The 25,479-nt window shown below is 61.6% G+C and overlaps 1 protein-coding gene across 2 annotated transcripts; it reads left to right on the forward strand.

Annotated features, from left to right (window-relative positions):
* The first annotated feature begins 1,194 nt into the window (after nt 1-1,194).
* On the forward strand, nt 1,195-9,559 carry CNIH2 (cornichon family AMPA receptor auxiliary protein 2). Of its 2 annotated transcripts, XM_087773130.1 has the most exons (7): nt 1,195-1,312; nt 2,085-2,153; nt 3,267-3,314; nt 5,296-5,408; nt 6,155-6,298; nt 9,276-9,303; nt 9,438-9,559. In XM_087773130.1, the coding sequence occupies exons 1-6, from the start codon at nt 1,232-1,234 to the stop codon at nt 9,301-9,303; spliced, it is 483 nt and encodes a 160-aa protein (XP_087629256.1). In that variant the 5' UTR covers nt 1,195-1,231; the 3' UTR covers nt 9,438-9,559. The 2 variants fall into 2 exon arrangements, with proteins under 2 accessions (XP_087629256.1, XP_087629255.1); XM_087773129.1 differs by having other exon boundaries at nt 9,276-9,559.
* Nucleotides 9,560-25,479: the final 15,920 nt, after the last annotated feature.

Genomic DNA, 25,479 nt, shown 5'->3' on the forward strand with positions numbered 1-25,479 from the left:
ACTCCCCTTGCACCCCCTCCTGCACCCCTTGCACCTCCTGCACTCCTTGCGCCCCCTCTTCACCCCCCTTTGCACCCCTTACCGCCTTGCACCCCCGTTTCACCCCCCTTGCACACCCCCCGCGCCCCTTGCACCCCCCTTTGCAACCCCCCTTGCGCCCCCTCCTGCACCCCTTGCACCCCCTGCACCCCTTGCACCCCCTCTTCACCCCCTTTGCACCTCTTTCCCCCCTTGCACCCCCCGCACCCCTTGCCTCCCCTTGCACCCCCCCTTGCACCCCTTTTCACGGCCCTTGCACCCCACCTTGCACCTCCTCCTGCACCCCTTGCACCCTTGACACCCTGCTTTGCACCACTTGCACAACCCCCTTGCACCCCCTCCTGCACCCCTTGCACCCTTTACACCCCTTGCACCTTGCTTTGCACTCCCTGCACCCCTTGCACCCCCTCCTGCACACCCTTGCAGCCCCCCGTTGCACCCCCCCTTGCACGCCCCTTGCACCCTGCTTTGCACCCCCTGCACCCCTTGCACCCCCCCACGCCCCTTGCCTCCCCTTGCAGCCCCCCCGTTGCACCCCCCGCACCCTCTTGCACCCTGCTTTGCACCCCTTTCCCCCTTGCACCCCCCTTGCACCTCCCCACGCCTCTTGCCTCCCCTTGCACCCCCTCCTGCACGCCCCTTGCACCCTTTACATCCCTTGCACCCTGCTTTGCACCCCCTGCACCCCCTCTTCACCCCCCTTGCACCCCTTTCCCCCCCTTTGCAAACCCCCTTGCACTCCTTTCCCCCCCTTGCACCCCGCTTGCACCCTTTGCACCCCCCTTGCACCCTGCTCTGCACCCCTTGCACCCCTTGCACCCTGCTTTGCACCACCCTTGCACCCTTTACACCCCTTGCACCCTGCTTTGCACCCCCTTGCACCCCTCTTGCACCCTTTGCACCCCTTGCACCCTGCTTTGCACCCCCTTGCACCCCGCTGCACCCCTTGCACTCCCCCTTGCACCCCCCTCGCCCCCCGCCCCCCTTCCCCGCCCTCCTCCCTCCCTGGCCCCGCCTCCCCGGCCCCGCCTCCCCACGTGCTCCCGCCCCCCCCCCCCCCTCCCCGAGCCCAGCCGAGCCCGAGCCGAGCCCGATCGGGCCATGGCGGGCGGCGGCCCCGGGAGCCGGTAGGGCCCCCCCTCCCCCCCAATGGCCGGGCCCCGGGGCTGAGCCCCCCCCGCCCCCCCCGGCCATGGCGTTCACGTTCGCCGCCTTTTGCTACATGCTGACCCTGGTGCTCTGCGCATCCCTCATCTTCTTCGTCATCTGGCATGTGAGCGGGGGGGGGGGCACCGGGGGGCACCGGGGGGGGGGTCCGGGATCGGGCCCCACAGCCCCACCGCAGGGCTCCGGGAGGGGGAGAGGGAGCACCGGCATCCGCACTGGGGGTTGGGGGGGGGGGGGCACCGGGACCCGGGGGGCACCGGGACCCGGGAAGGCACCGGGACCCGGGAAGGCACCGGGACCGGGGGTGGGGGGCACCAGGACCCGGGGGGCACCGGGACCCGCATCCTCCCCCCGGGGGGGGGGGGGGGCACTGGGACCGCGGGGGCGGCGGCGTTGCCAGGCAACGGTGGCATCGCGGGTGGGGGGGGCCACCGGGAAGGTCCTGGGGGGTAAGGGGGGGGGGGACGGTGGCGTTGCCAGGCAACGGCGGCATCCGGGGAGGGGGGTACCGGGAGGGATGCAGGGGGAAGGGGGGGCGTTGCCAGGCAACGGCGGCATCCGGAGGGGGCGGGGGCAGCGTGGGGGCTGGCGGTTGCCTGGCAACGGGGGCAGCCGGTCGTGGGGGGGAGGGGGAGGAATTGAGGGGGGGTCCGAGAGGGGGGATCCAGGAGGGGGGGTCGGCGCTTCTGTTCCCCACACCCCCCCCCCCCCCGGTCTCCAGGGCCGTTTCCAGGCAGCTGCCGTCACCATGGCAACAGGCGGCGGCGGGCCCCTCCCCCCCTTGGGGGGACCCAGGCATGGGGGGTGCCCCCCCCGCGGGGGGGGGGTGGGGGTTGGGAGGGGGTGGGGTCCCCTCACGCCCCCCCTCCCCCCCCCAGATCATCGCCTTTGACGAGCTCCGCACCGACTTCAAGAACCCCATCGACCAGGGCAACCCCGCGCGGGCGGTGAGCAGGGACCCCCGCCCATCCCCCCCATCGGACCCCTCCCCCCATGGACCTCCCATCCCCCCCATCCCCCCGCCCCGGACCCCCCACCCCCATCCCATAGACCTCCCATCCCCCCCAACCCATGGACACCCCATCCCCCACCCCCACCCCCCGGACCCCCCAAAACCCCCCACCAATGGACCCCCCATCCCCCCAAATCCCCCACCCATGGACCCCCACTCCCCTCAATGCCCCCCACCCATGGACCCCCCCATCCCCCCAAAACCTTGCACCCATGGACCCCCCCAACACCCCCCACCTATGTACCCCACCCCCCAACCCATGGACGCCCCATCCCCCCCACCCATGGACCCCCCATCCTCCCAACACCCCCCCACCCATGAACGCCCCTCATCCCCCCAACCCATGGACCCCCCAACACCCCCCATGCATGGACCCCCATCCCACCATCCCATGGACCCCCCAACACCCCCCATGCATGGACCCCCATCCCCCCATCCCATGGACCCCCAACACCCCCCACCCATGGACACCCATCCCCCCCCCCCATGGACCCCCCCCCATCCCCCCATCCCATGGACCCCCCATCCCCCCCACCCATGGACCGCCATCCCCCCATCCCATGGACCTCCCATCCCCCCACCCCTGGACCCCCCCAACACCCCCCACCCATGGACACCCATCCCCCCACCCCATGGACCCCCCCATCCCCCCACCCCTGGACCCCCCAACACCCCCCACGCATGGACCTCCCCAATCCCCCCATCCCCCCCCCATGGACCCAGGCATCTGGGTGCCCTTGACCTCAGCCCCCCCCCTCCGGGGGGCCCAAGGCGGCCGGGGGTGGGGGTGGGGGTGGCTGGGGGGGGGAGGGGTGGGAAGAATCGAGGCCGGTGACTATTTATAGCCCCCCAAAACCGGGACGGGGGGGGGGGGGAAGGACCCAGGCGTCCGCACCCTGCCCCTCCCCCTGCCCCCATTCCTGCTGTTCTCTCCCCCCCCCCAGGCATTGGGGGGAGTCCCCCCATCCTTATGGGGGGACCCAGGCATTGGGGACCCCCCTCCCCCCACCCTGACACCCCCGCCCCCCGTTTCTCCCCCCTCCCCCAGCGCGAACGGTTGAAAAACATCGAGCGGATCTGCTGCCTCCTGCGCAAGGTGGGGCCGCACCCCCAGATGGGGACCCCTCCCCCCCCCGGTCACCCCAAGACCCGGGGGGGGGGCCAATTCCACCACGGCACCCTAATCCTCCCATCGTCCCCTGGGTGCTCCTCCCAATGACCCTGGGTGACCCCCAAAACCCCCTGGGTACCCCCCCAATACCCCTGGGTACCCCCCTGTACCCCTGGGTACCCCCCTACCCCCTGGGTACACCCCAATGACCCTGGGTACCCCCCAAAAACTCCTGGGTACCCCCCAAAACCCCCAGGGTACCCCCCCAATACCCCTGGGTACCCCCCTGTACCCCCTGGGTACCCCCTACCCCCTGGGTACACCCCAATACCCCTGGGTACCCCCCAAAAACTCCTGGGTACCCCCCAAAACCCCCTGGGTACCCCCCAATACCCCTGGGTACCCCCCTGTACCCCCTGGGTACCCCCCTACCCCCTGGGTACACCCCAATACCCCTGGGTACCCCCCAAAAACTCCTGGGTACCCCCAAAACCCCCTGGGTACCCCCTCAATACCCCTGGGTACCCCCTGTACCCCCTGGGTACCCCCTACCCCTGGGTACACCCCAATACCCCTGGGTACCCCCAAAAACTCCTGGGTACCCCCCAAAACCCCCTGGGTACCCCCTCAATACCCCCTGGGTACCCCCCAAAAACCCCTGGGTACCCCCCAAAACCCCTGGGTACCCCCCAATACCCCTGGGATCCCCCTACCCCCTGGGTACCCCCCCAATACCCCTGGGTACCCCCCAAAACCCCTGGGTACCCCCCAATACCCCTGGGTACCCCCTACCCCCTGGGTACCCCCCAATACCCCTGGGTACCCCCCTGTACCCCCTGGGTACCCCCCAATACCCACTGGGTACACCCCAATACCCCTGGGTACCCCCCAAAAACTCCTGGGTACCCCCCAAAACCCCCTGGGTACCCCCCAATACCCCTGGGTAACTCCCTACCCCCTGGGTACCCCCAAAACCCACTGGGTACCCCCAAAACCCCTGGGTACCCCCCAATACCCCTGGGTACCCCCCAAAACCCCCTGGGTACCCCCCAATACCCCTGGGTACCCCCCTGTACCCCCTGGGTACCCCCCTACCCCCTGGATACCCCCCAATACCCCTGGGTACCCCCAAAAGCCCCTGGGTACCCCCCAATACCCCTGGGTACCCCCAAAACCCCCTGGGTACCCCCCAATACCCCTGGGTACCCCCCTGTACCCCCTGGGTACCCCCCTACCCCCTGGATACCCCCCAATACCCCTGGGTACCCCCAAAAGCCCCTGGGTACCCCCCAATACCCCTGGGTACCCCCTGTACCCCCTGGGTACCCCCCTACCCCCTGGATACCCCCCCAATACCCCTGAGTACCCCCCTACCCCCTGGGTAACTCCCTACCCTCTGGGTACCCCCCTACCCCCTGGGTACCCCCAATACCCCCTGAGCCCCCCAATTGCCCTGATACCCCCTGGGAACCCCCTAATACCCCCAGGGGACCCCCAAATGCCCCCTGGGCCCCCCAATTGCCCTGATACCCCCTGGGGACCCCCAATACCCCCTGGCCCCCCCAATTGCCCTGATACCCCCTGGGGACCCCTCTAATCGCCTTTGGGTACCCCTTTGTTCCCGCTGGGAACCCCTTAATTTCCCTGCTACCCCCCGGCGCCCCCCAATCCCCCCTGGGGCCCCCCAATTCTCCTGACCCCCCCCCCCTCCCCCCCCAAGCACCCCAGTGCCTCCCTGGGCTCCCGCTGCCCCTGGGAAGCTCCCAGTTGCTCCACCTCCACCCCGGGACCCCCCAACCCCCCCCCCAGTGGCACTGCGCCCCCCCCCCCCCAAACCCCAAGGAGCCTTTAATTGCCCTCCTCCCCCGCCAGGGGGCGCCAGCAAGGGGTGGTTGGGGCGTGGCCCGGGGGCGTGGCCCGGGGGGCGTGGCCCGTGGAGGCGTGGCCTGACGCAGGGCGCCCCCAGCTGGTGGTCCCTGAGTACTGCATCCACGGGCTCTTCTGCCTGATGTTCCTCTGCGCGGCCGAGTGGGTGACGCTGGGCCTCAACCTGCCCCTGCTGCTCTACCACCTCTGGAGGTGGGGGACAGGGGGACACGGGGGACAGGGGGACATGGGGGGACATGGGGGGGCCATGGGGACCTGCCCCTGCTGCTCTACCAGCTCTGGAGGTGGGGGACAGGGGGAGATGGGGGACAGGGGGACATGGTGACATGGGGACATGAGGGACACAGGGGGACATGGGGATGGGGGGAACATGGGGACATGGGGGGACACAGGGGGACATGGGGACACGGGGGGACATGGGGACACGGTGGGACATGGGGGGGCCATGGGGACCTGCCCCTGCTGCTCTACCACCTCTGGAGGTAGGGGAGGGGACATGGGGACATGACACCTGCCACCTCCCCTGTGGCACCTGGGTCACCTGTGGAGACAGGGGTGACATGGGGACACGGGGGACATGGGGACCTACCACCGCTCCTGTGGCACCTGGGTCACCTCTGGGTGCTGAGTAGGGGGTGACATGGGGGACATGGGGACCTACCACCGCTCCTGTGGCACCTGGGTCACCTCCGGAGGCAAGGGGTGACACGGGTGACAGGTAGGGGGTGACACGGGGGACATGGGGACCTGCCACCACACCTGTGTCACCTGTGATCATGCAGGTGGCGGGGAGGGTGACATGGGGCCACCTGGGCCGGCCCTGTGCGAGGTGTCACCGTGTCCCCAGCGCGGTGCCATCCCTGCCCCCCCCCCCCCCCCCATGTCCCCATGCCACCCCCGTGTCCCCATGCCCCCCCCCCCCCCCCGTGTCCCCCCAGGTACTTCCACCGCCCCGCAGATGGCTCGGAGGGGCTCTTCGACGCCGTCTCCATCATGGACGCCGACATCTTGGGCTACTGCCAGAAGGAGGCCTGGTGCAAGCTGGCCTTCTACCTCCTCTCCTTCTTCTACTACCTGTACAGGTGCCACTGGGAGGCACTGGGAGGGACTGGGATGGCACTGGGATGGAACTGGGAGCACTGAGGGGGACTGGGAGGGGGCTGGGAGGGGGCCGGGAGGGGAGTGGGGGCACCGGGAGGGGAGTGGGAGGCACTAGGATGGGACTGGTGGGCACTGGGAGGGGACTGGGACACTGGGATCGGACTGGGAGGCACTGGGAGGGACTGGGATGGCACTGGGATGGAACTGGGAGCACTGAGGGGGACTGGGAGGGGGCTGGGAGGGGGCCGGGAGGGGAGTGGGGGCACCGGGAGGGGAGTGGGAGGCACTAGGATGGGACTGGTGGGCACTGGGAGGGGACTGGGACACTGGGATTGGACTGGGAGGCACTGGGAGGGACTGGGATGGCACTGGGATGGAACTGGGAGCACTGAGGGGGACTGGGAGGGGGCTGGGAGGGGGCCGGGAGGGGAGTGGGGGCACCGGGAGGGGAGTGGGAGGCACTAGGATGGGACTGGTGGGCACTGGGAGGGGACTGGGACACTGGGATCGGACTGGGAGGCACTGGGAGGGACTGGGATGGCACTGGGATGGAACTGGGAGCACTGAGGGGGACTGGGAGGGGGCTGGGAGGGGGCCGGGAGGGGAGTGGGGGCACCGGGAGGGGAGTGGGAGGCACTAGGATGGGACTGGTGGGCACTGGGAGGGGACTGGGACACTGGGATCGGACTGGGAGGCACTGGGAGGGACTGGGATGGCACTGGGATGGAACTGGGAGCACTGAGGGGGACTGGGAGGGGGCTGGGAGGGGGCTGGGAGGGGAGTGGGGGCACCGGGAGGGGAGTGGGAGGCACTAGGATGGGACTGGTGGGCACTGGGAGGGGACTGGGACACTGGGATAGGACTGGGAGGCACTGGGAGGGACTGGGATGGCACTGGGAGGGGACTGGTGGGCACTGGGAGGTACTGGGATGGGAGTGGGAGGGGACTGGTGGGCACTGGGAGGGGACTGGGATGGGTCTGGGATGTGTGTGGGAGGCACTGGGAGGGAACTGGAGGGCACTGGGATGGAACTGAGAGCACTGGGTGGACTGGGAGGGGGCTGGGAGGCACTGGGAATGGATTGGGAGCCCTGAGGAGGCTGGGAGGGGAGTGGGGGCACCGGGAGGGGAGTGGGAGGCACTAGGATGGGACTGGTGGGCACTGGGAGGTACTGGGAGGGGAATGGGGGGACACTGGGAGGCAGTGGGATGGGAGTGGGAGGCAGTGGGAGGGGAGTGGGGACACTGGAATGGGATTGGGAGGGGAATGGGAGGCACTGGGTGGGACTGGAAGCAGACTGGGATGGGACTCGTGGGCACTGGGAGGGGACTGGGACACTGGGATAGCACTGGGAGGGGACTGGAATGGGAGTGGAAGGGGTCTGGGGGCACTGAGAGGGGAGTAGGGGCACTGGGATGGGAGTGTGGGGACAATGGGAGGAACTGGGATGAGACGGGGGGCACTGGGGAGGGGGTTGGGAGGGGAGTGGGGGCACGAGGGTGGGCCTGGGAGGGACTGGGAGGGGGCCGGTGGGCACTGGGATGGGACTGGAAGCAGACTGGGAGGGACTGGGAGGGGAGTGGGAGGCACTGGGATGGGACTGGGGGCACTGGGAGGGGGCTGGGAGGCACTGGGAGGGGAGTGGGGGGACTGGGGTGGAAGGTGGGGGGAAGACTGGTGGACACTGCAGGGCACTGGGATGGGACTGGGATGGGACGGGGGGGCACTGGGAGGGGACTGGGAGGCACTGGGAGGGGAGTAGAAGGAACTGGGACAGGACTGGAATACTTGGATAGGACTGGGAGGCACTGGGATGGGACTGGGATGGGACTGGGATGGAACTGGGAGCACTGAAGGGGACTGGGAGGCGGCTGGAATGGGAGTGGGGGCACCGGGAGGGGAGTGGGAGGCACTAGGATAGGACTGGTGGGCACTGGGGAGGAAGGTGGGGGTGCTGGGATGGGACTGGGAGCCACTGGGGAGGAACTGGGAGGCACTGGGATGGGATTGGGAGGCACTGGGATGGGGGTAGGAATGACTGGGATGAGACTGGGGGCACTGGGATGTGCATAGGAGGCACTGGGAGGGGACTGGGGGCACTGGGAGGGGACTGGGAGGCACTGGGAGGGGATTAGAGGAACTGGGAAGGCCCTGGGAGGAACTGGGATGGGACTGGGAGGCACTGGGATGGGGGTAGGAATGTCTGGGATGAGACTGGAGGCACTGGGATGTGTGTGGGGGGGACTGGGAGGCACTGGGACGGGATTAGAGGAACCGGGAAGGCGCTGGGAAGCACTGGGATGGCACTGGGAGGGGATTAGAGGAACTGGGAAGGCACTGGGAGGCACTGGGATGGGGGTAGGAATGACTGGGATGAGACTGGAGGCACTGGGATGTGTGTGGGAGGCACTGGGAGGGGAATGGGTGCACTGGGAGGGGACTGGGAAGCACTGGGAGGGGATTAGAGGAACTGGGAAGGCCCTGGGAAACACTGGGATGGGACTGGGAGGCGCTGGGAGGGGATTAGAGGAACTGGGAAGGCACTGGGAGGCACTGGGCTGGGAGGCACTGGGAGGGGAGCGAGGGGACTGCAGAGGGAGGTCGTGGGACTGGGATGGGACTGGGAGGCACTGGGAGGGGATTAGAGGAACTGGGAAGGCACTGGGAGGCACTGGAGGCACTGGGAGGGGAGTGGGGGGACTGTGGAGGGAGGTGGTGGGGCTGGGCTGGGACTGGGGGGCACTGGGAGGGGATTAGAGGAACTGGGAAGGCACTGGGAGGCACTGGAGGCACTGGGAGGGGAGTGGGGGGACTGTGGAGGGAGGTGGTGAGGCTGGGCTGGGACTGGGGGGCACTGGGAGGGAAGTGGGGGGGCACTGGGGCAGGACTCAGGGCCACTGGGCTGGGACTGGGAGGGACTGGGAGGGACTGGGAGCACCACGGTGCCCTTCTCCCCAGTATGGTGTACACACTGGTGAGCTTCTGAGGGGGGGCCCCCCCACCCGCCGCCGCCCGGACGCCTGGGTGCCCCCCGACGCCTGGGTGCCCCGCTGCCGCTATGACCCCAGGCTGGGGAGCGGGGGGGGGGCACTGGGACCCCCCTGGCAAGAGGGAGAGGGTGGGGGGGACCTCCCAGTCTGGCCCAGTGGCCTCCCAGTTTGTCCCAGTCCAACCCCTGCTGGGTTTCTGTGTTGGCCAAATCGTCCCCGTTGTGGCTCAATAAAGGCAAATGGCACCAGTGACCTGCTGGGGTGGTACTGGGAGCACTGGGGAGGGAAGGGGGGAGCACTGGGAGCACTGGGGAGGGGAGAGGGAGCACTGGGCTGGTTGGCCAGCGAGCACTGGGAGCACTGGGGCTGGTCAACGGTTGGGAACTGGGAGAACTGAGGGCACTGGGGGCTGGTGAACCGCTGGGAACTGGGAGCACTGGGGCTTGTGAACCATTGGGAACTGGGAGCACTGGGGCTGCTGAACCATTGGGAACTGGGAGCACTGGGGCTGCTCGACCACTTGGCACTGGGAGGGATGGGGTGGGGGTGGGGAGACCCAAACTCCTGGGTCCCCTGAAATGGGGGGGATGGGGTGGGGGGGGTCACCCGGACGCCTGGGTGCCCCTGGAGCTCAGGGTGGGATGGGGAGGGGGTGACCTGGAGCCTGGGTCCCCCACCCACGCCTGGGTGCCCAGAAATGGGGTGGGGGGGTCACCCCGACGCCTGGGTGCCCCTGGAACGCAGGGTGGTGGGGAGGGGGTGTCCTGGAGCCTGGGTCCCCTCCGAGCACCTGGGTGCCCAGAAATGGGGGGGGGGGGGTCACCCGGGCGCCTGGGTGCCCAGAAATGGGGGGGGGGGGGTCCCCACCCAAGTGCCTGGGTGCCCCTGGAACGCAGGGTGGGGTGGGGGTGGGGGGGTGTCCTGGACCCTGGGTCCCCCACCCGCGCACATGGGTCCCCACCCGGACGCCTGGGTCCCTGGGTGTGGCCCTGCGGCGGTGACGCCCTTGGCCGGGGTGGTGGTGGGTGGGGGACGAGGAGGAGGAGGAGGAGGAGGAGGAGGAGGAGGCCCGGCCGCTTGGGTGCCCCGCACATCGCCCCTGGGTGCCGGAGGAGGAGGAGGCAGGATGCTGGTGCTGGTGGCCCTGGTGACAGCGGGGGTGACGGGGGTGGCCTCGGGGCCACCCTGTCCCCTGGGCTTCGGGCCGGTGCCGGGGGCGGCGGGAGGCTGCGGGGACAAGGACGAATGTCGCACGGCCGCCATCTGCCACCACATGTGCCTCAACCACCAGGGTGGCTTCGCCTGTCACTGTCACCCCGGCTACGTCCTCCAGCCCGACGGGGCCGCCTGCCGCCCCCGCCGCCCCCGGCCCTCGCACCGGGCCTCGCACGAGGGCTGGCGGCGCGGGAAAGGGCCGCGGGGCTGGCGAGGCCGGGGGCCGCGAGGCGACGGGCGGCGGCGGGCGGCGGCGGCGGCGGGAGGAGCCGCCGAGGCGGGTTCGCACCAGGATTCGCACCAGGATTCGCACCGGGATTTGCACCAGGATTCGCACCGGGATTCGCACCGGGATTCGTTGCGGCGAGGGAGGCAGCCGGCGTGGCGGCGGGGTTTGCACGGGGACTTGCACGAGGATTTGCAGCCCGACGGGCGCCAGGGGTTGCCTGAGGATTTGCACGAGGATCTGCGACCAGGGAGGCGCCAGGCTTCGCACGAGGATCTGCGACCAGGGAGGCCTCAGGCTTTGCACGAGGATTTGCACGAGGATCTGCGACCAGGGAGGCACCGGCCTTTGCATGAGGATTTGCACCCAGGAAGGCAGCGGGAGGTGCAACCGTCTTGGCACCGGGGTTTGCATGGGGACGTGCACGAGGATTTGCACCAGGATTCGAGAGCAGACAGGCACCGGGTTTTGCACAAGGATTTGCACCGAGGAAGGCGGCGGGAGTTGCGACCGGCGTGGCAGCAGGGTTTGCACGAGGATTTGCATGAGGACTTGCGGGGAGAGGGCGATCAGGATTCGCCGCCGTCTTGGCACCGGGGTTTGCACGGCGACGCGCACGGGGATTCGCACAAGGATCTGCGCCCAGGCAGGCACCGGGGTTCGCACGAGGGTTTGCACGAGGGTTTGCACGAGGACTTGCGCCATGACAGCGATCGGGATTTGCAGCCGTCTTGGCACCAGGGTTTGCACGAGGATTTGCACGAGGATTTGCACCGAGGAAGGCAGCGGGCGTTGCAGCCGGCGTGGCGGCAGGCTTCGCGGGGGGACTTGCATGAGGATTCGCACGAGGATTCGCCCCAGGATTTGCACCCAGACGAGCACCGGGCTCCGCACCAGGATTTGCACCAGGATTTGCACCAGCGCCGAGACGGCGACCGGGCTTCGCCACCGCCTTGGCGCTGGGCTTTGCACGGGGACTCGCACGAGGCTTCGCACGAGGCTTCGCCCAGCTCACCGCTGGCGCCTGCCGCGTACGGTGACTCCCCCCCTGACCCTTATGGGGACCAGGACCCTGACATCTATGGGGACCCCTATATGGACCTGGGGGACCCCGACACCTATGGGGGCCCCTATACGGGCCCGGCCCCCCCCTATAGGGATGGGGACCCCACCACGGGGCTGTGGGACCCTGAAACGGAGCCCTGGGACCCCGACATCTATGGGGACCACTATATGGACCCCTATGGGGACGAGGACCCGGAGCCTGGGAGCCTGCGTAGGGGCAGGGACCCCCAAACCAGGCTCTGGGACCCCTATGGGGACCCTGATATGGACTCCTATAGGGTCCGAGACCCCTATAGGGATGGGGCCCCCCAGACTGACTCCGGGGACCCCTATAGAGCCCCAGATCCTGAGACTGAGCCCTGGGACCCCCATAGGGCCTGGGACCCCCAGACTGACTCCAGGGACCCCTATAGACTTGGGGACCCCCAGACTGAGCCCCAGGAGCCCTATAGGACCTGGGACCCCCAGACTGATCCCAGGGACCCCTATAGACTTGGGGACCCCCAGATTGACCCCAGGGACCCCTATAGCACCCAGGACCCCCAAGCTGACCCCACGGTCCCCTACAGGGCTCCAAACCCCTATACTATACTGAGGGACCCCTATAGACTTGGGGATCCCCAGCCTGATCCCAGGGACCCCTATAGACTTGGGGACCCCCCGATTGACCCCAGGGACCCCTATAGCACCCAGGACCCCCAAGCTGACCCCAAGGACCCCTATAGCACCCAGGACCCCCAAGCTGACCCCAGGGACCCCTATAGAGCCAGGCTCCCCCCAAGGCCCTATAGGGATCCCCAAAATGCCCCCCCCACCTCCAGGGAACCCCCAACTGCCCCCCCACCCCTGGAGCCCCCCAGTTGCCCCAATTACCCCTCCAGTTGCCCACTCAGTTTCCCCCCCACAAGCCAAGGATCTCCCAGTTGCCCCAGTTACCCCTCCAGTTGCCCTCCCAGTTGCCCCAATTACCCCCCAGGTGCCCTCTCCAAGGCTAAGGACCCTCTTGTTGCCCCCCAACGCCCAGAACCCCCCAGTTGTCCCCCCAGTTACCCTCCCAAAAGCCAAGGACCCCCAGTTGCCCCCCAGTTACCCCTCCAGTTGCCCCCCTGGAGCCAAGGGCCTCCCAGTTGCCCTCCCAGTTATCCCCCCCAAAGCCAAGGAGCCCCCAGTTGCCCCCCAAAACCGCAGAGTCCCCCCAGTTGCCCCAGTTACCCCCCAGTTGCCCCCTCAGTTATCCCCCCCAAAGCCAAGGACCCCCCAGTTGCCTCCCCAACCCGCAGAGCCCCTCCAGTTGCCCCATTTACACCCCTGGTTGCCCCCCGCAAGGCTAAGGACCCCCAGTTGCCCCTCCAACCCACAGAGCCCCCCAGTTGCCCCAGTTACCCCCCAGCTGCCCCCCACAAGGCTAAGGACCCCCCACTTGCCCCCCAACCCACAGAGCCCCCCAGTTGCCCCAGTTACCCCCCAGCTGCCCCCCACAAGGCTAAGGACCCCCCACTTGCCCCCCAACCCACAGAGCTCCCCCAGTTGCCCCAGTTACCCCCCCAGCTGCCCCCCACAAGGCTAAGGACCCCCCACTTGCCCCCCAACCCACAGAGCCCCCCCAGTTGCCCCAGTTACCCCCCAGCTGCCCCCCACAAGGCTAAGGACCCCCCACTTGCCCCCCAACCCACAGAGCTCCCCCAGTTGCCCCAGTTACCCCCCCAGCTGCCCCCCACAAGGCTAAGGGCCCCCCACTTGCCCCCCCAACCCACAGAGCTCCCCCAGTTGCCCCAGTTACCCCCCACTTGCCCCCCGCAAGGCTAAGGACCCCCCAGTTGCCCCCTCAACACCCAGAGCCCCCCAGTTACCCCCCAGTTACCCCCCCCAAAGCCAAGGACCCCCCAGTTGCCCCAGTTACCCTCCCAGTTGCCCCCCCAAGGCTAAGGACCCCCCAGTTGCCCCTCCAACCCCCAGAGCCCCCCCAGTTACCCCCGCCGAAGTCAAGGACACCCCAGTTGCCCCCCCAGTTGCCCCAGTTGCCCCCAGGTCTCCTCCCGGCCCCCGGACGCCTGGGTCCCTTCGGGGGGGGCTCCTGGTGGCACTACCAGTGGCATTGGGAGGAGTACTGGTGGTACTGGGAGCACTGGGGGTGCTGAGGAGGCTCCCCCGGGCGCCCCTCCCGAGTCACCGCGGGTGAGGGTGCTGGGGTGGGGGGGGGGCAAACTGGGAGGGACCCCCTCCCAAACTGGGAGGTCAAACTGGGAAGGGATCCCCAAACTGTGACTGGGACCCCTCCCAAACTGGGATGGGAGGCTCAAACTGGGATTTCCCCCCCCCCCCAAAGAGGGCTCCCCCCATTACGACCCCCCCCCCAAACTGGGAGGGACCCCTCCCCCCCCCCAGACTAGGAGTTCAAACTGGGAAGGGACACCCAAACAGGGACTGGGACTGTTAGCTCCAAACTGGGACTGGGACCCCTCCCAAACTGGGAGGGGAAGCTCAAACTGGGATGTCACCCCCCTCCCCCAACCTGCAGGGCTCCCCCAATCCCGGACCCCCCCCCCCCCCAAACTGGGAGTCCAAACTGGGAAAAGGACCCCCACAAAGTGCAACTACTAGCCCCAAACTGGGACTGGGACCCCTCCCAAAGTGGGAAGGGACCCCAAACTGGGATTGACCCCCCCCTCCCCCCGGGCTCTCCCCATGCCCCCCCGCCCCCCGGGTGGGGGAGGGTCAGGGGTCAAGGGCAATAAAGGGCCGGTGCTGAACCCCTCCCGGACGCCTGGGTCCCTGGGGGGGGGGAGCGGAGGGCTGGGGGGGAGGGGTGGGCACTGGGGGGAGGGGGAGGCACCCGGACGCCTGGGCCCCTTTTAGGCTCGGGGGGGTGGGGGGAGGGGCAGATCTGACCCCCGGGTTCCTCCTTGGGGGTGGGGGAGGGGGGTTCCCGGAGGCCCGGGTCCCCTGCTGCCCCCCCCTCCCCCCCCCAGCTGTTGAGCGAATCCAGATGTTGCGGGGGGCGGGGGGAGGGTGCGGCCGCGGTGAGTCACGATCGCGCTCGGACGCCCGGGTCCCCGGGAGGGGGGGAGGGGCGGGGGGAAGCGGGAACGCCCGGGTCCCGGGAGGGGGAGGGGCGGGGGGAGGGGCATGACGTCATGGTCCGAGCGAGATGGGGTGGGGGCGGGGGCGGCGTGTGCATGGTACAGACAAGGCGCGAGCATGGTGTGTGCATGGCGTGTGCTTGGCGTGTCCATGACGTGTGCGTGGCGTGATCATCGCGTGTGCTTGGCATGTGCATGGCGTGTGCATGCCGTGTCCGTGACGTGAGCATGGCGTGATCATCGCGTGTGCTCGGCGTGTGCTTGGCGTGTGCGTGGCGTGTGCATGGCGCGATCATCGCGTGTGCTTGGCATGTGCATGGCGTGTGCATGGCGTGTGCTTGGCGTGAGCATGGCGTGTGCATGGCGCGATCATCGCGTGTGCATGGCATGTGCATGGCGTGCCCATGACGTGAGCATGGCGCGATCATCGCGTGCCCATGGCGTGTCCATGGCGTGTGCATGGCACGATCATCACATGTGCATGGCGTGTCCATGACGTGTGCATGGTGCGATCATTGCATGTGCATGGCGTGTGCGTGGCGTGCCCATGGTGTGTCCATGACGTGCGCGTGGTGCGATCATCGCATGTGCATGATGTGTCCATGGCATGTGCATGATGTATGCATGGTGTGTGCATGGCATGTGCATGCTGTATACATAGCATGAGCACAACATGTGGATGGTGTGCACATGACGTGTCCATGGCATGTGCGTGACTTGTTGATGACGTGTGCATGGCATGTTCATAGCGTGTGCACGGCATGTCCATGGCGTGTGTATGGTATGTACGTACCACGAGCATGGCGTGTCCATGGCGTGTGCACGGCGTGTCCATGGCGTGTGTATGGTATGTACATACCACGAGCATGGTGTGTCCATGGCGTGTGCACGGCGTGTCCGTGGCGTGTGTATGGTATGTACGTACCACGAGCATGGCGCGTGCATAGCGCGTGCACAGCGCAGGCGAGGCATGAGCACGGCGCGTCCCTGCCACGCCCGTGGCATGTGTATGGTATGTACGTACCATGAGCATGGCGTGTCCTTGGCCTGTGCTCCCCCTGACCCCCGCCTGCCTCAGCGCCCAGATCCGGCCGCTGGCTGGGAGGTGGGGGCTGGGCCCAGAAGAGCCCCCAGAGCAGCTACTGGGACCAGTGCGGGGGTCGGGCTTTGCGGCAAGGACCAAGCTGGACCAGTTGGTGCTTCAAGGACCCCTGGGGCTCCCCGGCCTCCTCCAGGTTGCCCAAAACGTTGGCCAATGTCCTACTGGAGAAGAAAACCATTTCCTTTGGTGGCCCTGACCAGCTTCTTCCAGCGTGGGCAGAGCTGAGTCCGTCCTCCTTGCTCCCGTGTCCCGTGACCGGTGGCAGTCTGGAACCCTCTGAGATGTCCCACCACCCCGACAAGCTTGTTCTTGGTTGCTGGGTGGGTGGCTTTGTCCCAACTCTGTCACCTCCGCTTCTGAAAGCCAGGCTTGTGCTCCCAAAGTCATCTACCACCACTTCCGTGACACCTTGCTTGCTCCTTGGCTTTGCGGTGTCCTTGGTCCTTTCTCACGGTCTCCTAAGCCGATCCTGTTCCAGATCCCATCAGCACAAGGCAGGCAGGAAGCGTTCGCCACTTGTGCTTCTCCTTTCACCATCGTCTCCTTGGGTTTCACCATCTCCAGCTTCGTCCAGGTCCTCTCCAGTCTTGTCCCACCTCTTTTAAACCCATCCCCACTCGGCCTACAGAAGGACCAAATGAAGGAGACCTTTGGATGCTTGTCCGAGGATGACTAGGAGGGCCAGAAACCCATGAGGACCATCATGAGAGAACTTAGACTGCAAGGGCAGGATCTCACCCAAGCAACACCACTAAGAGTAGGGTGGTGGTCACCTCAACGGCTTTCATGGGTCATGGAGATAAACCAGAACTTCTGGGGCTGATTCACCTGATTTAATTTAAAGACTTAGATTAGGAGGAGATGAACTGCTCCTAGGAAGGCTCTACTTGTCTCCTAGGAAGAGAAGAAGGTTCAAATGAATTTTAGTCTTGGCAGCCAGGGGATTAAATCTCAGCTTATCCTTACGACTCCCTTTGTGCTCAACAGAGATCAGTCTCTCTAGTGGAAGATGATCCTTAGTGTTAGGTTAGGGTTACGTTTAGGGCTGGGTCTAGTGGTTAGGTTTAGTGTTTGGTTTAGTGTTTAGGGTTAGCGTAATGTGTTTGGGTTAGTATTGGGTTTAGGTTTATGGTTGGTGCTAAGGTTAGGGTTCCTTCTAGTGGAAGGTGAGCCTTAGGGTTTAGGTAGGGTTTAGTGTTCGGGTTGGCATTGAAGGTTAGAGTAATGTGTTCCTTCCAGGGGAAGGTGATTGTTAGGGTTGGTTTTAGAGTTGGGTTTAGTAGTTAGGTTTAGTGTTTGGGTTAACATTTAGGCTTAGCATAATGTGTTTGGGTTAGTACTGGGTTTAGGTTTATGGTTGGGGTGAGGTGTCATTCTCGTGGAAGGTGATCCTTAGGGTTAGGTTTAGGGTTTGGGTTAGAGGTTTCGGTTAGTATCATGTGCTTGGATTAGGGTTAGGTTTATGGTTGGGTTTAGGGGTTAATGTTAGGTTGATGTTAGAGCTTAGGTTTTGAGTTAGGCTTATGTTTAGGGGCAAGGGTTAGGGTTAGGACCAGTAGGGTTTGAGTTAGGGGGGGTGCTGCTTCAGTGTTGCAGGTTAGGGTTAAGGCTAAGGTTATAGTTACGAGTCAGGTTTAGTGCTCTGGTTTAGGCTATGGGTTTCAGGTTACGTTTTGGGTCTATGGCAACAAGGTTAAGGTCAGGGTTAGGTTTAAAGGGATAAGGTTAGGGTTAAGGTTGGTGACAGCTTCAGGGCTTGGACATTTTTGGTTGGACCTTGAGGGTTGTAAGTGTTAGGCTTAGGCTTATGTTTAAAAGAATAAGTGTTAGGGTTAGGCTTGGGTTTAAAGGAATAAGGGTTAGGGTTAGGTTTAAAGGGATAAGGTGAGGGTTACGGTTGGTGACAGCATTAAGGTTAGAGTCAGGGTTAGGATAGAATTGCTTCGGGTTAGGTTTAAAGGGAAAAGCAGAGGGTTAGGCTTAGGTTTATTGAAGAAGTGTTAGGGTTAGGCTTAGGTTTAAAGGAATAAGGGTTAGGGTTAGTCTTTGGTTTAAAGTGATAAGGTTAGGGATAAGGTTCATAGTAGCATTAGGGTTAGAGTCAGGGTTAGGTTATTTTTGGTTAGGGTTCAGGTTCGGTTTAGGGTTAGAGTCAGGGTTAGAGTCAGGTTTAGGACGTTTTTGTTGGACCTTAAGGGTCTTAAGGCTGCTGCTTTTGCCATGAGAGTTAGGGTTAGTGTTGGGGTTAGGCTTAGTGTTATACTCAGGGTTAGGCTATTTTTGGTTGGACCTTATGGGTTGTAAGGCTGATGCTTAGGTTTAGGGTTAGGATTAGAGTTATGAGTCAATTTAGTCTTATGGTTTAGGCTTACGGTTATAGTTACAAGTCACGTTTAATGTTATGTTTTAGGCTATGGGTTTCAAGTTATGTTTTGGGTCAACGGTAACAGGGTTAGGGTTAGGTTAGCGTTAGGGTTAGGTTTAAAAAGGGATAAGGTTGGGTTAGGTTTAAAGGGTTAAGGTTGGTGACAGTGTTAGGGTTATAGTCAGGGTTAGGATATTTTTGGTTGGACCTTAAGGGTTGTAAGTGTTAGGCTTAGGCTTAGGTTTAAAGGAATAGGTGTTAGGGTTAGACTTAGGTTTAAAGGAATAAGGGTTAGGCTTTGGTTTAAAGTGATAAGGTTAGGGATACCAAACTGGGAGGTGCCGTTGACTCCCTTGAGGGACAGGAGGCCTTGCAGAGGGCTCTAGATCGGTCGGAGCACTGGGCTATGATGGATGGGATGAAATCAAACACGAACAAATGCTGGATTCTGCACCTAGGCTAGAGTCACGCCAGGCACGAGTCTAAACTGGGAGCGGCTGGAGAGCGGCCCTGGGGAAGGGGAGCTAGGGGTGCTGGTCGGCAGCAGGCTCAGTAGGAGCCAGCACTGTGCCCTGGTAGCCAAGAGGGCAAATCACATCAGAGAGGGGCTTATCCTGTTGGTACCACGTCACCTTGGGTGCTGTGTGCAGTTCTGGGCTCCCACCATTTAAGAACGATGTTCAGGTCCTTAAATGTGTCCAGAACAACAAAGCTGGTGGAAGGGCTGGAAGGAGATCCTGTTTCACTGACCTGGTCTCCTTCTAGGAGACCCACGTAGTGGATGGGGGAAGGCTGTGGATGTTGTCTACTTGGACTTTCGTAAGGCCTTTGATGCTGTCGCCCACAGCATTCTCCTGGAGAAGCTGGCTGCTCACGGCTTGGATGGGTGCACTCGACGCTGGGTTAAAAACTGGCTGGACGGCCGAGCCCACAGAGTGGTGGTGGTCCAACCCCCTTTCACTGAGCAGGGGCATCTTCAACCACATCAGGTTGCTCAGAGCCCAGGCTGGCCTGACCTTGAGTGATTCACCTCCATCTACCACCTCTCTGGGCAGTGTTCCAGTCTTTCACCACCCTCATCATAAAAAAACGTAGCATCGGAGATGCTCAGGATCAATATCAATCAAAGATTGCTGATATCGCTTAATCTGTAAGCAGAAAAGGAAAAAGAACAAATCCTTTCTGATTGCTATTTATTATAATTTTTTTTTTTGCTTTGGCTACACTCTTGACCTCTCTCTGACAAACCACGTAAGAATTGAGGGATTGAGGAAAATTATGCGGAGACGTGTCTTGTTTGAGAGTTTTGCGTGTTAATGAGCCCTCTGGTGCCAAGTTCCTGAACTGCAGAGCCTGAAAGAAGGTGGAATGTGGCTCCAGAGAAGCAAACCTCCATGCTTCTGAGAGCGTTTGCTATCCCCATTGAGAGCAACCACTGAAGAGACCATGGAGGGGATGAGCAGACAAGGTGACCGTCCCCTGGGAGCTGGAGAAGCTCACAAGCACTGGATACATGTGGGAAAAGGAATGGGGAGGTGGCTGTGAAAGCCCTTGATACCTTTCATCAAGCAGGACAGCCAAGGCCTGACCTCCTGTACCCTAGGAATGGGGGTCCTTTCCTTCATGGGTGTCTCAGGGTTCTTCCTTGGGGCAGCGAGATGCGAGGGTTTGCAACGCCAAGTCCAGGTCAGTGGTAGGAGACCTCCCAGGCTCTGTTGAGGGTAAAGAGGCAGCAAAATGCTGGGGTTGTGAGGAACTGGTGTCATCATAGAATCGTTAAGGTTGGAAAAGACCCTTAAGATCATCGTGTCCAACCGTTAACTCAGCACTGCTAAGTCCACCACGAAACCATGTCCTCATCTCATGGGCCTCAGTGGAAGAGACAGCTGCCATTGCTCAGAGAAAGACCTCAGTTCTGTTGGGGGTCCCAGCCCCACCAAAGCCTTTGGCCATCCCCACCACAGGCCGCCCTACGCTCTCCTATGCCTGTGCCTGTGTCCCTAAAGCTTTTAACCACCGCCCTTGCTTCCCCACCTCACTCTGACCCCATGATGTCCCAAGGTTTACTCATGACTCTCTGTCCTCACTGAGTGAAGGAGGAAAAGAGAGGAAGGTCTGCTCATGGGGCAAGACCGAGCATAGTCACCCTCAGCAGTGGGCGTTCAGCATCTACTGAGGCATGAACACAGCATGGAAATGTCCCTTTCATCCCTGATTTGCACAAGAGGGGTCTTCCTTCCTGCCATCTTCCCAGGACGAATCTCCTCCTTCCTCTCCTCAACCTACAAAGATCAACTCCTTTCCTTTTCTGGGCTCAGACATGGTTGTAAGGCTTTGTTATGAGCCATCTCCTTGTTTCTCACTGTCGTCCTTCGACCCTCTCCTGGATCTACACATGGCCAAAGACTGCTGCTTAGGGCAGCTCTCCAGAAGAGTCCCTGAGTTCCTTGGTTCTTCTTAGGGCTTGTTAAAATCCAGATCTCCTGGTGAGCTTTCTTGGCCAAACCAGGGCCTTTTTGACCATCTTTTGTGAAACTATCCGGATCTCTTTCTAGGATAGAGAAGGTGCAGACTCTCTGGGAAACAGCTTTCTGCGTTTGACCATCTTCATATTGGAAACGTTCCTCCCAATATCTACCTTGATCCCTTTGTGTTTCAGCGTCTTGTCCTTGTGTCTGGTCCTATGGACATGAGCCTGACTTGGTCTTCCTGGGAACAGCACCATATTGCTGCATACTCATAGAATCATAGAATCGTTAACGTTGGAAAAGACCCTTAAGATCATCGAGTCCAACCGTTAACTATCACTGCCAAGTCCATCACTATACCATGTCCAAGGCTGGAAGACTCCAGGCTGACCAAGCCCAGCTCTTTAAGCTTCTTTTCACAGTACAAATTCTCCGGTCCTGGCCACCTTGGTGGCCCTCCTCTGAACTGTCTCCAGTTTGCCAGTGTCTTTCTGGCCTTGCAGGAGGTCAAAACCTAGGGAAGATTTCTGAGTATGCTGTAAAATGTCCTGAGGAGAAGGAGATAATCACTTCTACTGGCTGTGCTCCTGCTCATACAGCCCTGGATGCCGATGGCCACCTTTGCTGCTCGCTCATGTGTTGCCTAATGAAACCCAAGGACCACCAGAACCTTTCCCACAGAGCTGCTACCCAGCCACGCAGCCCCTGGCCTCTGTCATTGTGCAGGATTAGTGCAGCGCAAGGGCGCGACTTTATGTTTGTCCTTATTGGATACTATGAGGTTCCTATTGAACCGTTGCTCTGGCCTCTCCGTGTAATAGAATCATAGAATCAAGGAATGCTTTGGGATGGAAGGGACCTTTAAAGGTCATCTAGTCCATCTCCCCTGCAATTTTCAGGGATATCTACAAGTCGATCAGGTTGCTCAGAGCCCCATCCAGCCTGGCCTTGAATGTTTCCAAGGATGGGGCATCCACCACCTCTCTGGGCACCCCGTTCCAGTGTTTCACTACCGTCATTGTAAAAAATTTCTTCCTTATATCCAGTCTGAATCTCCCCTCTTTTAGTTTAAAAACCATTCCCCCTTGTCCCATTGCTACAGGCCCTGCCAAAAAGTCTGTCCCCATCTTTCTTATAGGCCCCCTTTAAGCACTGAAAGGCTGCAATAAGGTCATCCCGCAGCCTTGCCTTCTTCTCTTCTCTTCTCTTCTCTTCTCTTCTCTTCTCTTCTCTTCTCTTCTCTTCTCTTCTCTTCTCTTCTCTTCTCTTCTCTTCTCTTCTCTTCTCTTCTCTTCTCTTCTCTTCTCTTTTCTCTTCTCTTCTCTTTCTCTTTACCCCAACTCTTTCAGCTTTTCCTCATAAGAGAGGTGCTCCATCCCTCTGATCATTTTTGTGGCCCTTCTCTGGCCCCGCTCCCACAGCTCCAAATCCTTCCCGTGCTGAGGACCCCCGAGCTGGACGCAGGGCTTCAGGGGGTCTCCCCAGAGCAGAGCAGAGGGGCAGAATCCCCTCCCTCGCCCTGCTGGCCACGCTTCTTTTGACGCAGCCCAGGAGACAGTTGCCTTTCTGGGCTGCGAGAGCACATTGCCGGCTCATGTCATAAGAAGGGTAGCCGTGGTGCTCGAGGACATGGTTTAGTGGTGGACTTGGCAGTGATAGGTTAACGGTTGGACTTGATAATCTCAAAGGGCTTTTACAAGCAAATAATCCTATGTCTAAGCCCAGCGGTACTGAGCTCTCCCACTGCACCTTGGCGGTTTACCTCGTCGGTGTCACATCTCCGTCTCCAACAGCAACGGCTCCAGCTCAGACTTTCTGCGTACAGCCCTGTACATTTGGGCTGAAGCATCTCAGCTGGGGCACCAGGCAAGTTTAGACATGCCGTAAGGAAAACTGGCAACAAGCATGCAAGACCCAGCGCATGCAAAGGTTTTGCTTCCGAGCAGAGACATGGAATGGACAAAAGATTGTTGAATGTCTTTCTAGCCCTAGGACTACAAATCCAAAATGAAATGACTAAATTCACTCAACTGTAGATATCTCCCAAGCTTGGGGAAATTAGATCCTTCCCTGTCACCTTCTTAATGATTGGAAAAGAAAAGGCGATTCTCATGCCCAAATATCTTGCGAATAAGAGAAATGACACTGCTGGAAGTAAGTCTTTCTCCCCAGGTGAGGGCTGGAACACCAATGAGGGAATTCCAGCCACAGCAGGTTGCCCTGGAGCCCCAGGGACACCTGGTGGGAACCCAGAGGGGACAGAGAAAGCGACGCCTTGGCCTGGTCCTCTGCTGCTGAGCTGGGCTGGGCTCCTGGGATGGCGGGAGCTTCTGGTAAGTGGACAGCACTGCGGAGAGACAGCTCTGCCCAGGAGCAGCTCCTCTGGAAAGCGCAGCAGGATTGGGGAAATTGCCTGCAGGCACCACCACGAGATGACAGCGCAAGATGTTAACTGCTTTCTGAAGTGGGAAGAAAACCTAGAGCTCGTTGCGGGACAAATCTTTGGAGATCTTTTCATGGGAAGTCTCTAGCTGAGAGCAATGCAGATGGAGTTTCTGGACTGATCTCCTGAAGCTGGCATGTCCCACAGCTGTGGAGGACAAGGATGCTCCAGAGCACGGTTCCTGGAGGGGCCTCCTAAAGCTGTCGTAGCCCTGAAAGGGAAGGAGTCTGTGCTTTGAATTTTTCCACTCTTTTTGTGGGTTGAGCAGGCAGGGGGAGATAGGCTTTTATTTCTCCACCCTGGAGAAGACACTGAGATCCCAGTTCTTGTTAGGACTCGTCTGAGCTGCTCCTCAGGCCCTGCACACACAGAGATGTCCCTGGGCAGCGCCCTGCTGCCCGCAGGTGCCTGCAGGGCAGAGCTGAGCACACAGCGAGTGGGATGGGGTCTGCGAGCATTGACAGGGAGGAGACATGGGGACGGGGAAGGAGCTCCTGGCAAGGGCAGCTCCAGGCAGCAGATACGATCAGGGAATGAGAGGCAGCTGGCACAAACGTGGTGGAAGGGGAATTTGGGCACATCCCTTTCACTTCAGCTGCCTTCTCTGGAGCAACGCCGCGGTCTCCTCTCCCACACAGTAGAGGCCCCACACCCTTAATGTCACTGGAACGTGGCAAGGAGTTTCCTTCCCACTGGCCTGACCATCAAAGAGGAGAAATGCTCAGGTGTCCGGCTGTCTCCCTGTCCTTCCTCTACTGGCAGGAGTACTTTGACATGGTCCCCTCTTGTCTCTTGCTTCCCCTTGGACTCAGTATGGGCGGGTGAGGATTCAGGTGCAGACACCGATGCTGTCTGCCCTCTTACGCGTATTTATCCAGGGACGAGAAGCAATCCCGTCCCCTCCTAACTTTTGAGGCGCTGGAGTTGGCAATGATCTGAGACTCCATCTTTAGGACAAGCGAATCTTTCCCTGGAGGCTCCTGTGGGGCTGCAGGTAGACCTCCAGAAAGGCACAGCTCTTCCATGGCATCTCTGTGTTCTCTGTCACCCCCATGGAGAAGACACCTTTGTGCTAAGGTCATGGAAACGCTGCTGGAGGGCTGCAAGTTTGCAGCTGCAATGAGCCTTTGTGTCCTTAGCTGGGAGGGGAGAGCTGAGGACATCCTCAGGTATGACGACATGGAGTGAAGGGTTTGGAGACCTGCACTTGGAAACTGGATTCCTCTGCTTTCCAGTATCTTCTCAGGTGAACGTCTGAGTTTGATTTTCCTCCAGCTCCAAGAGGTGCCAGCACAGGGTAGCTGAGAAAAGGGCTGAGGAGTATCTTGAGTTGGAAGGGCCCCATAGGATTGAGTCCAACTCCCAATGTCCCGTTTTGACCTGTTAGAGACAGAGGGCTGGATTTAAGACTAACTTGTTGGTGTCTAGTGAGAGTGGAGATGGTGAATGGTCGCTACAGGCACAAAACCAGGTCTGGCCTAACATGGGACAGGGCAGAGGACATAGAATAGACTCATGGAACAAAATAGACTCATAGTGTCATTTAGGTTGGAAAAGACCCTTCAGATTATCGTGTCCAACTGTTAACCTAACACGGCCAAGTCCACCACTAAAACACTTCAAGGGTTGACTCAGCTTCAGAGCCTTCTGCACTTTGCAATTTTGGAAGCAATTTTGGAATTGAAGTCTACCTGTAACAAATGCCTCCAATTTTCTCCTTCAACCCAGGATTCATCAGTAATGGCCCTCAGTGCGACCCATTAGGACTCCGAGAAACATCCGTTTTCTCCTGAATTTAACTCCTTGAGTGGTTTGTTCCTGAGGTTTATGGACTCAGCACCAAATACATCCTCGGGGTAATTAAAATGCAAAAAGCCCTACGAGCCATGCCTTTTCCCATACGATTCTTCAGGTCTTCCAGACTTGTACAGCTACTTGGCGAGGTTTCAGGAGTTTAAAGAGAGATGGACTTGTCCTTTCTGAGGTTTTTGGGATCGGTGGGTTTTTTTAATCTTACAGAATAAATTTTGCCAGCATTCTCCAGTTGATATTGATCCAGGGTGTCTCCTAAGGATGTCTGGAGATGTAGGAAAAGCGGTCTCCTTGATGGCAAATGCTGTATGGACAGTTTTCCTCCTCACCTCCCCAACGCCACCATTTCTGTCAAAAACCACCTAGGGCTTCTATCACTGACATGGTCAGCTCGTT

This window comes from Nipponia nippon, unplaced genomic scaffold (assembly GCF_047370975.1).
Source record: "Nipponia nippon isolate SJK-2023a ecotype South Korea unplaced genomic scaffold, ASM4737097v1 scaffold_38, whole genome shotgun sequence".
In the NCBI taxonomy this organism is placed as follows: domain Eukaryota; kingdom Metazoa; phylum Chordata; class Aves; order Pelecaniformes; family Threskiornithidae; genus Nipponia; species Nipponia nippon.

Bases quoted from the DNA above. Each gene is read 5' to 3' on its own strand.
- CNIH2 (XM_087773129.1), top strand. From the start codon at position 1,232: ATGGCGTTCACGTTCGCCGCCTTTTGCTACATGCTGACCCTGGTGCTC. The intron at 3,315-5,295 runs GTGGGGCCGCAC...GGGCGCCCCCAG, and splicing joins TCTGCTGCCTCCTGCGCAAG to CTGGTGGTCCCTGAGTACTG. The intron at 6,299-9,275 runs GTGCCACTGGGA...CCTTCTCCCCAG, and splicing joins TTCTTCTACTACCTGTACAG to TATGGTGTACACACTGGTGA.